The 11315-nt window shown below is 33.9% G+C and overlaps 2 protein-coding genes across 2 annotated transcripts; one reads left to right on the top strand and one right to left on the bottom strand.

The window, feature by feature from the left end:
- Positions 1–799: 799 nt before the first annotated feature.
- LOC104903767 (ubiquitin-fold modifier 1) lies at positions 800–4063 on the bottom strand. The gene is made up of 4 exons (XM_010692228.4): positions 3905–4063; positions 3710–3807; positions 1901–1933; positions 800–1167 (listed from the first exon to the last, which is right to left on the bottom strand). The coding sequence occupies exons 1-4, from the start codon at positions 3988–3990 to the stop codon at positions 1088–1090; spliced, it is 297 nt and encodes a 98-aa protein (XP_010690530.2). The 5' UTR covers positions 3991–4063; the 3' UTR covers positions 800–1087.
- A 3667-nt stretch (positions 4064–7730) lies between these two features.
- Positions 7731–10880, top strand: LOC104903062 (auxin transporter-like protein 3). The gene is made up of 8 exons (XM_010691314.4): positions 7731–8180; positions 8529–8714; positions 8818–8930; positions 9044–9227; positions 9340–9437; positions 9545–9752; positions 9872–10129; positions 10425–10880. The coding sequence occupies exons 1-8, from the start codon at positions 8016–8018 to the stop codon at positions 10623–10625; spliced, it is 1413 nt and encodes a 470-aa protein (XP_010689616.1). The 5' UTR covers positions 7731–8015; the 3' UTR covers positions 10626–10880.
- The last annotated feature ends 435 nt before the right edge of the window (positions 10881–11315 follow it).

Below are 11315 nucleotides of genomic sequence, written 5' to 3' on the forward strand. Positions count from 1 at the left end.
AAGAAATTGTATTGAATGGACGGGAATTGAAAATTACGCCTATATTTTGAAGCAATTTCATACTACCTTGATCTATTTACAAGTATCATTGTTTTACAGTGAATAGAAGTAGATAAAAGTATCCCAAACATTCACCCCTGACAAATACACAGGTGCTTTGTCACCTTCTAAGGACTGAGGAGAGTTTCAAATTAACCAACTCTGGTCCAACATATGGGAGTATGAGTTTTAGCAATGCATGTTTCCCTTTTGAGAAGGGAAGGGAGTAAATAAGTGGAGATGAATAGATGATCACAAAAGGTAATAGTCACAATCTGATTTGCATCCAAAAGATGCAGATCTGGGTCCTGGGATCACCCACCCTCAGGTTTTAAGTTTTTAACTATAAAAGGCGGGCCACGTGATCTAGTGCTATTTCTTTAATGAATTTGGCTAATAATATAGAATTGGTTGGGGTCTGTGATTTTACTCTCAGAAATTTGCAGATTTAATGATAACTGTGTCAATGACAAGGGGTTGCCGACTATTATCAAACAGCAGCAACATCAAGCTAAGAAACGAGACCACTTTCATTCACTAGTGAAAACTGAAAAGTGATACATTATCAGCAAGTTACTATGCATCTATATTTGATCAGTACCTGCAGAGCTGCAGGGCATGGCCTATCTTTAGTCAATAACAGAGAAATATGCACCAACTCAGCCTCCCTAAATTGGTCATTGGCTGATTTGTTGCCTCAACATTTCAATCTCAGTAAGTTCCTGGAAATATAACCCCTCAAGTCAAGCCATTTAATTAAAATAAACAATAATATTAAATGGCAAAGTAAACTTCGTCCAAATTCCACAAAACTCCATTTCTTCAAAGATCTTCAAAACACACGTAATAACTTGGATCATGGACCATTACCTTCGTTATTGATTTACTTTTTCAGATCAGCAGGCACTAGTCACTAATATTATTACAGTTTAGATATTGCACGTTGTAGAACTTACAAGTCCTATTAGGCCTTGGCTTTTTACATCAAAAACCATAAACAAGTACATTGAGAAAATAGCCAAATTGTGAATTCTTATGACAAGATCATCTAAAAGGAAGTCTCCAAAGCACCAACTCTATCGCGGGGAATCAGCCGCAATTCAGACCCATGCTTGAGGAAGACATTACCTAAACATTCAAACATCAAAAATAAATCATCATAAACACTATACGCGCTTGGTAGATTCTTCTTAGCAATACAAACATGTAAATTAATAAAGCATCAACTTATACTAAGCAAGTTTTACACAACGCCACAAACAGGCATATATACTCCGATGAAATGAGCAAATGGCAAGATGAGGTAATAGTGAATGAAAAAACTAGCAGACTACTAAAACACACAATGATTCCTTATTTGATATCAATAATCATGGTCCATAATGCATACCAGGGAAGCCTTGACCAAAGCACTCATGTATTGCTTTCATAGCTTTTTTCTTTTATAAACATAAAGTATTATATTCTTAAAATAAAACCTCATACAGAGATGAGGCAAGATTAGGAACTATGACATAGTTTGCCTTTTAGAGATACTTCAAAACCTTTTGGCCTTGTCAAGGGTCATGAAAGAATATGTATAAGAAGAGAAAACAATGGGATCAGAAAAATAACAGAAAAACATCCAAAAGACTTAATATGAAGGGAATTTATCATTATCCTCTAAAATTTCATACTTTAGATACAACAACCTATAGAATCTAGGAAAAAGTTGTTCAAATGTCATTGCGAATGGTGCCAATACAGTATCAAACACTATATATTTCAATTGCCGAACAAAAGGAGAAACCATGAAAAAGAAGTAATACTGAGACAATCTGATGGAAAACAACTTGTAGACAAATAGGCAAACTTTGCTTACCTGCACTTTGCTGAGGATTAATACCAACGCCATCTGTTTTAAGAAATAGCCAAATAAAAGAAATTATGATTAGTGGAATATAAATATTGCAACCCAAGGAAACATAATGCCCTAAGATTTCAAAGCTGTAGTCTGTAGCTAATAATGAATCTTTAGAAGTTGGAACAGAGTTGAACAGAAATCATATGGACATGTTCCCATATCCACATAAATGTAAATCAACAGTTGAAATGCCCTGGTAAGCTGAATCCTATTATAGAAAGTTAGTGTTTTGAACCTCACTAACTAACTATAAACCCGTAATAAGTACAATTTACAGACAGCAATGTCAGCAGAGAATAAATAATATATGCCGGATCAACGGGTCATCACCCTATTTTTCACTTGAGAAATAAAAAAAGTTTCGAGACCAAGGCACAAACCATGAATCTACACAAGTTCAGACAGTAGCTCCACTGGAAAATAGTTCTGTATCCGAATTCAGATGTTGTAACAAGCATCAGCATAAATACATAACCCGATTCCCAAAACATTACTTTCCTTCTATGAAGAATCATCCCAAAAGTTCGTCTAACCTTGAAAGTCTAAATTTGTTCTTCACGCTCTTACTTGAAGCTTTATTCATCTAAAATCACCCCATTTGCTGAATTCTTCAAAGTAACATGTAAAGTTCCAACCCTTGGGAACAAGACTTCGAGATGAAAAATTGAAGGGAAAACTAATACACTTCAATAAGAGTATATTAGCCATCATCCAGCCAATTAAGAATGGACAGTAGTGTGTCTATTACAGATTACTTTAGTCATTCTCCCTGGTCCTTAGCACCCAATATTCTCTCACATAGAGAACATTATGAGGCCATAGAACTTAGGAAACAAGTGAACTTACTTCATTAATGAAGATTGAATATTGATATACCTGAAGAAAAGGAAGTATGCAACTCTGTTTCTTTCATTTAAAAAAAAAATTGAAAGGGGCTTTCTAATAGTTCTACAGCAGCCAAAAACTTAATTACTATGCTTATGAAATGGGGTCTGTTAAGGATAAGATACGTAAAAGTAGTACACTTCATATATTTAACCAAAAGTTATAACCATATAGTAAAAGGCAAGGAATTCTTCACGGGTCTTAAAATCCTTCAGACTCCATTTGGTACTCTATTTTGGCCAACTATTAAATATACGCTCGACTGCAAGCTCCTTTTACCCTGATCTCCAAAGAGTATACTGATTGAAGGTGTACGTAGATTAAATCATTGGGAAAGACTAGCATATCTGAATCATTTTGATGGATTCAAATACAACCTTAATCTAAATCTCACATAAGCAGAAGAGTAATAATAAAGTTTCAAGTCTTTCAACTGGCAATTCAAAAGTCGTTAACAATGAAAATCAACAAGCACAAGCGATGTATCCGCTTCCTGTTTATGAGCTTTTAACAAAAATATAATAGTAGCTTAACATCACAACAGCATTTTCAATTTCCTCCTTCTAGAAAACTATGCAAGCATCGTCCTTGATCCTACCACCTCCAGCTTCCAAAGGTTCACAAGTCACAACACGTGATTTGATAAACATGCTGATCGCCGAGCAATTAAATAAACTCAAATTCCTCATATTTAGATTCAAATAGCAGGTTGATTTAAAAAAAACAATGAAATTGAAATAGCGAATTCCAACCAAAGTAGAAAATAAATCATGGTAAGTCAGCAGCAAATAGAACGATAAACAGTCTCCGTATATCTAAAGTTGAGAATATAGATGGAATTGAATTCGGAAAATTGCAGAGAAGAATGTAAGAAATCAATACCATCAGTGATGATAGCGCTGGTCTGAGGAGGCACCTTAAATTCCTCGGCGGCGAATTTGAGAACGGCGGTGAAAGGTGCGGCTTCAGGCACACAAAATCTGTTTTTGATAATAATAATAAGAGAAAGTAAATAATGATAATCCTAATCAAATCGAGAAATTAATTAAGAGGATAGAGAGATATATGCAAACATACACTTTGAATGGAAGTTTTGGATCCGAAGTCAGTGTAATCTTGAACGACACCTTGCCTCCTGCTGCTGCTCCTCCTCCACTCGCCATTCTTTTTCTTAGTTCTTCCTCTTTCTTTCTCTTTTTAATCTCCTTCAATAATAGGGATTAGGGAGGGATTCTTATTTTGTTAGATTTTGGGGAAATTCCTCGAATACTCTCCAATTGATCATATATGACTTAAAACCTAACTAATATTATGAGATAATAATTACATAAGTAATAATACTAACTAACTAATTGGGTTGAAGTTTTAGAAATGGTACCTAAACTTGGGATCAAATCTCGTTTACATTATTTGTCCTTGTATTTCTGTCTACCAAAAAAAAAAAAAAAAAGCCACGCACAAACTTAAAAGACAAATGGAGCAACTAAGGGTGTTAGTGAGTGGTGACCCTAGCTGGCTCGCAAATATTAGAGCTCAAAGTTCGTGATAGGTTCGAAAGATATTTTAGCTATATTATTTTTCATATTATAGAATTTAATTGAAAAGTCATACTTATATTGTACACAATATTTGTGAAAAACTTAATGTAAGTGTAAACCTATTTCTAGAATAAATTTAATATAATTTTTCTCACTCAAGTTGAAGGTAAATTGAAATAGAAATTTTTAACTCAAAAAAACTCGAGACTTGGCTCGAATTTGGGTAAAAGTGTTAGAGTCGAGCAACCCTTGGCTCGGTCCTCGGTGCGGCTCATTAACACCCATAGGAGCAACCTTTTTTAAACGATGGGAATATATTAATTATGCAATCACTCTGCAAAATAAAAAATAATAATCTATTTTGATTTGAAATGTTTATCTCGTATTCCTGTTACAATCCAATGGTCGATCTAGAATTTATGAAGATTTTAGTGTTCGGTCCATTTTTAGACCAACAAACTATGAACACTGTCCTTAACTTAAGTACTAGTGATGTACTCACGTTGGCCTTAGTTTTTCCAACATCTAAAAACCAGTAAAAACCAATTCTATTAATTTCGCCGCTCCCAGTTCTATGACTGGCACTATGGCCAATGGTGTATCGGATATAGGAGAACTAAAAACATTTTCATCCAAATGGTTAAAGATCTATGTGAGTCATATTATAATAAAAAATGATAATTCCGCTATTAAATTTGTGATAATAATTGAGAAAGGGTGCTCAAGGTTAGAGTCACGAACACCAGGGGAGCAAAGCTTTGTCACAATAATTGCATGCCTAGATATGTCTATGAACTTAAACGAAATATAAAATATCACCTAATAAGAAGGACAAATTTTCACCTACTACTTCATATGTCTATAGGAGTCCATTTACATTATTCAATTATCTTTTATTATCTCATTTCATTACTCATTATCTCGACCCACTATTGATCCACTATTAACGTATCAACAAGATTAACATGTTGCTAGCATGATATACTATTGATCCACTCTTCCTTAGTAACCAAGCCTTGAAGTGAAGTAAATCAACATATGAAGTAATATTCATGCACAAACTTGAGATATACATTGATGATTGAAGGGATTAAAATCAAACAATTAGGGGCTTTATGTGATGTATGCCTTTAATATATCCATAATCCAATAGAAGGAAAAAAGCTGAGTTCAGATTGCTCCTTTTGGCCCTTGGAGACTTGGACGTGTAGAAAGCAAGTTTCGAAGTATATACTACCAACATACGACATTATTTTATATTTCTCCTAGCTAGTAGCTACCCGGCTACGCTCTAACAAATAGCTGAATCACTGATGTTTGATGTTTTTTCAGCCCATGGAAAGGGTCTTTACTCCTTACCCTTGCTTCATTAAACAATCTTAACTACTTGAGTACCGTATATCTTATACACAAATTATTAAAAGAGACGGTCTAATTTTAATATAAAAGTAGACCTAGTAACTAAATGGATTAAACTAGTGACCGAAATAAATTAACCTAGTCACTATTGGGCTTAGCTTTGCCTAATTTTAATTTAAAAGTAGGCGGTCTCTTACAAGACAAACTAAATCTTATATTGTTATGCTACCGCTAATAATTAAAGTTTGGCCCATAATAAAGAGGCCACACTACCCAAAAGCCCTTTAAATTTCTATTACCTTTTTTTAAAATATTTTCAGTGGAAAAGAATTGATCATTTTTTGCAAGGCCAGTTGGCACACGTGTGACGCTAATCATGATAAGCACCAAGCCCACCCTTGTTAATCATTCTTCCACTTTAAAGATGTACCCCTCACATTAACACTAATCTTCCCTAATAACTTAAAGCAAGTACGTTTTACTAATCTGCCTAACAAAAATTTACCAACTTGTTTGACATATAAAAACAATAATCCATCTATTCCTTTAATTTAAGGTCTTTTTGCTCTTGTAATTTATGTGGTTTCTAATGTGCATATTCAATAAATTAAAATATTTGGTTATTTAAACAAAAAATTATAAATAATGTAATAAACATGATATACATAGATTTGGTTTAGAATTAAGTATATTACTTAAGTTTCATTTAGATGTTTTTCTTCTTAGACTATGTTCTTACTAGCCTTCATATGCACGCGATGCGTGCGTTAATTTCAAAATTTGTTATTCTATTAGATACTCCATTCGTACTTTATTTATGATTAAACTTAAATGTGAAAAATTCAACAGTTAGGTGAATTTAGATATATTAATTCGCTAATGTAAAAAAATAAAAAAGGTTATGAGTGATTGTTAATATTAATTTTTTGTGAATGAATATTGAACAGAAAGAACAAAAATAATGAGTTGGTTTAACTGAATTAAAGAGTATCAAAGGTAGTGAATGTTCAGACTTTTCATGTGCACGTTATGTATGCCATCTTTTTTAATAAGGTATATATATTTGTCCATTTAATTTTTGATTGAAGTATTTGATGCATATACCATTTTAAACTTGTTTTAAATGGCAAGTTGGAATGAGAATTTTTAAATGATTTGCTTTTGTAATTTTTTTCATTTCATTAATTAGATCATTAAGGGTATTTTAGTCACTTCAAAAGAGGACACCACACCTCCTCCCTTGGCTTATATAATAGAAATTTGTTTTTTTTTTTGGAAAATAGTATGATTGATTCTTGTTTCTCGTGCTTCGTATTAATAGAACTATTAACCGACATATTCTAGACTCTAGTATTTATTCTTTTTCGTTTTAATATCCAACACCTTGTAGGCACTGTTTGCATACTTTACTTTGACCATTGCATATGACTTACAATAAGAAAATCTACATTCATGAATTCCTTTTAAAGTTATCTCGACATATTTATTCTCAATATCAATATTTTAATTTATAAATTTTATTTATATAAATAAAGATGCAACAATCAAAATATTATATTGACTAACATGAAAATAATAGATTAAAAAGAAATTGGCGTATATCACAAACTTTTTATAACTTGGTTTATGTGGAAAAAAAGGATTCGGAAGGATAAATGATACTGTAAATTACTAAATTACATGGGGATTGACTACTAAAGCGGCGTGATGGTGGGCCATGCCGCTCGTGGGGTTGCATGCGAGCCTGGCCCATCCTCCACAGACAAGGAGTCTCAAGCACAAGCATGGAAAATGAAAATGAAAATGAAAATGAAAAAAAAAAAAAAAAAGAGAAAACCAAAAAAGGGCAAAAGAAAAGAGGTAGGATGGCCGCAGCGCAAGAGTGTGAAAGTCATGGGGACATAAGTATAGCACCCACCAATGAAATGAAAGCAATGATCCCAAATATCGCAAACAATGAACCTTTTTTAAAATATTATTAAAGTGGGGGGAAGTGAAGAAAGTTGAAGTCACCCAAACAAGCTAAGTGTGCTAATCATTGCTTTACCAATTACCACCCTCAAAGATTGCATTTAAGAAGGTGCTAGCTAACCCAATTATTCTAACATTTTACAAATTAACATCAACTTGTAGTACAACTACCATAGTCCCTATTAGTATAAAGTCCTCTTTCTTAGAGATACCACTATTCTTTATAACTCTCCTCATGTATCAAAACTAGCTAGCTTATTTGATAATCCATTTCTTTTTTAGAATTGTGACTTTGTGAGTGAGCTTATATTAGCATTGGCATGGCTTCTGAGAAGGTGGAGACCGTAGTAGCTGGGAATTACGTTGAAATGGAGAGGGAGGAAGCCGATCATTCGTCGTCGTCTTCCGTTAAAACCAAACTTTCTAATTTATTCTGGCATGGGGGTTCTGTTTATGATGCTTGGTTCAGCTGTGCTTCTAACCAGGTTCACATTACTACTATATATATACCTTAGATTCTCTTTTTTTCCCACCCTTTTGTTTTCGACAAATTAAATGACTTACTAAAGTTTGTTAGAAGAAAAGATCATAAATCTATAAATTAGAAAGTTCAGTTTAGTTTAGTTCACTTTCTATATGTTCCTCGCGTTTTTTCATTTATCTCATGTACTTGTTATCATATATGATCATCTGACACTCAAACATAAATATGTCATGAATAGACAAGTGGAACACAGTACTAAAACACGTACATAAACATTTCCATCACGAGGATAAAATTGTGTAATTTGATTAATCTAACATGTTGGAAAAATGAATGAATAAAAATGCAGGTTGCACAAGTGCTATTGACACTACCATACTCGTTTTCACAACTGGGAATGCTATCTGGAATACTATTCCAACTCTTCTACGGCTTGATGGGCAGCTGGACTGCTTACCTTATCAGTCTACTTTATGTTGAGTACAGAACCAGGAAAGAGCGAGAAAAAGTTGATTTTAGGAACCATGTTATTCAGGTACAGTACCGTCACTCACTACTATATTTTCTTCTCTTTTTCATCTGCCTCTAATTCATTACTATATATGTTCCTTTAATCCTTTGACTTAAAATGAGTGCAGTGGTTTGAAGTACTTGACGGATTACTCGGGAAACACTGGAGAAATATTGGTCTTTTTTTCAATTGCACTTTCCTTCTCTTTGGATCTGTCATTCAGCTTATTGCTTGTGCCAGGTATGTAGTACAATTAAGAAACTCATTTACTAATACTAGTAGTTATTTATTATTGAAAAATAATACTAAGTATTAATAATATTGATTTAATGGAAATGGTGTTAACTGTGCAGCAATATATACTACATAAATGACAGCCTAGACAAAAGAACATGGACATACATATTTGGTGCCTGCTGTGCAACGACAGTGTTCATACCTTCATTCCATAATTACAGAATATGGTCGTTTCTAGGCCTTATCATGACTTCTTACACTGCCTGGTATCTCACAATTGCCTCCCTTGTCCATGGACAGGTAATACTTACTTGTACTATTACTCTAGGGTTAGTAGTTGATGATTTTCTTGAGCTGAGCTGAGCTGAGCTGACTTGTAATTTTGTATGTGTGTTTGTGGATCTGTTTGAAGGTTGAGGGAGTAAAGCACAGTGGGCCAGCCAAGTTGGTTTTGTACTTCACGGGTGCTACCAACATTCTATATACTTTTGGTGGCCATGCTGTCACTGTGTAAGACTCTTGCGACTATCGTCTTTCTCCTTAATTTATAGTATCATGGATGGTTTATATGCAAAAATTGATATATATGGATGATTATAAATGATGGTGAAATGTAGGGAGATAATGCACGCGATGTGGAAGCCACAGAAGTTCAAGATGATATACTTGTTGGCAACACTATATGTGCTAACACTCACCCTGCCATCAGCAAGTGCGGTGTATTGGGCATATGGAGACATGCTTCTAGATCATTCCAATGCCTTATCTTTGCTTCCTAGGACTGCTTTTAGGGACACTGCTATTATCCTCATGTTGATTCATCAGGTTCGATTCTCATGCATACATGCACATTCATTCATTCATTCATTCATTCATTCATTCAATCAGTCATTCATAAATTATTGCTGAATTTGATTTCCTTTGGTTATTATGTGCACATGCAGTTCATAACATTCGGATTTGCTTGCACTCCTCTATACTTTGTGTGGGAAAAATTCATAGGCATTCATGAAACAAAGAGCATCATGAAGCGCTCTATTGCACGCCTTCCGGTGGTTATTCCAATATGGTTCCTAGCCATCATTTTCCCATTCTTTGGACCCATTAATTCCGCAGTTGGTTCACTTCTGGTTAGCTTCACTGTTTACATTATTCCAGCCATGGCTCACATGATCACTTTTGCCTCTCCATCCGCTCGTGAGGTAAATTATACAATCTTATACATATTTTCAACAAGTTAAATTGTATTACAAAACTTTGATTTCCCTTCCAATGTACATCCATTGAATATTGTTGTTTATTCCGAATTACTCGTGTTAAATAATTTCATAAGAGAATAAAACTATGCATGAAATGAGCTAATCCGAGAAAAATAGCCTTGCTGGATAAATGATGAAGTCCCCTGCATTTTTTTATTGTAGTATCTGATCTATCTGAATGATTACAGATTTAATTAAACAGTGTCATCTAATAATTTAAGTTGCTACATTTGGACAGAATGCCGTGGAGAGACCACCATCATTCGTAGGAGGTTGGGCCGGAATGTACAGCATGAACATATTTTTGGTGGTGTGGGTGTTTGTGGTAGGGTTTGGCCTGGGTGGGTGGGCCAGTATGATGAATTTCATACAGCAAGTGAACACATTTGGGCTTTTTGCTAAGTGCTATCAGTGCCCTCCTCATAAGGCCAAGGCTTAAATTTGTATTTTGCTTTTTTTTTTTTAAATATAGCTTTTCTTCGTCTAGAGATTATACGTAATACATAAAGTGTGTAAAGATTGGCTTTTCATTTTTCTTTTCCATTTAATCCTTTTATCTATAATTTATGAGGGTTTTATTTTTTTTCCTTTGTTTAACTTTTCTTTGTAATTTTGTGAGTTGGTTACGGTAGTAAGATATGTAAACTTTGGTGTCTTTAAAATTTTATGATCTCTTTTGACATTGATTAACGTATTCAGGTGCGCACTGTATATGAAATTTTTCAAAAGCAATCGGATATATAAAGGTTGTTAAGATCACCAAATTATCTACTTTGTTTGGCTTGAAGTTAAAACATGATCATGAAATTGGTGAAATCATTTTCAAGATCAAGTTGACTTTTAAGAACTTGAGTTTGAAGCTTGAGATTCGGTTTAAGCTTAAATGCAAGTGTTATAAGTTAAAATGAGCAATTTCAAATATCCAAGATCGAGCTCCACATGGCTGAATAGCACCCCAATGCACCAACATGTATTTACGTACTATAGCACTGTGATCCATGATAGGAGATTATAAATTGCTATCCAATTGACATATTCAAGTTAAGAACATCGAGACAAAATACATCTACATTGTGTAGAGAAGTGAGTGATTCCTAATTTCTAATTGTTAAGGTTAATTTGCTTTTGG

This window comes from Beta vulgaris, chromosome 1 (assembly GCF_026745355.1).
Source record: "Beta vulgaris subsp. vulgaris cultivar EL10 chromosome 1, EL10.2, whole genome shotgun sequence".
In the NCBI taxonomy this organism is placed as follows: Eukaryota; Viridiplantae; Streptophyta; class Magnoliopsida; order Caryophyllales; family Amaranthaceae; genus Beta; species Beta vulgaris.

Bases quoted from the DNA above. Each gene is read 5' to 3' on its own strand.
- LOC104903767 (XM_010692228.4), bottom strand. From the start codon at position 3,990: ATGGCGAGTGGAGGAGGAGCAGCAGCAGGAGGCAAGGTGTCGTTCAAG. The intron at 1,934-3,709 runs GTATTGATTTCT...TTCTTAAAACAG, and splicing joins CAGCGCTATCATCACTGATG to ATGGCGTTGGTATTAATCCT. The intron at 1,168-1,900 runs GTAAGCAAAGTT...TTGAATGTTTAG, and splicing joins TAATCCTCAGCAAAGTGCAG to GTAATGTCTTCCTCAAGCAT.
- LOC104903062 (XM_010691314.4), top strand. From the start codon at position 8,016: ATGGCTTCTGAGAAGGTGGAGACCGTAGTAGCTGGGAATTACGTTGAA. The intron at 8,715-8,817 runs GTACAGTACCGT...AAATGAGTGCAG, and splicing joins TTAGGAACCATGTTATTCAG to TGGTTTGAAGTACTTGACGG. The intron at 8,931-9,043 runs GTATGTAGTACA...TTAACTGTGCAG, and splicing joins CAGCTTATTGCTTGTGCCAG to CAATATATACTACATAAATG.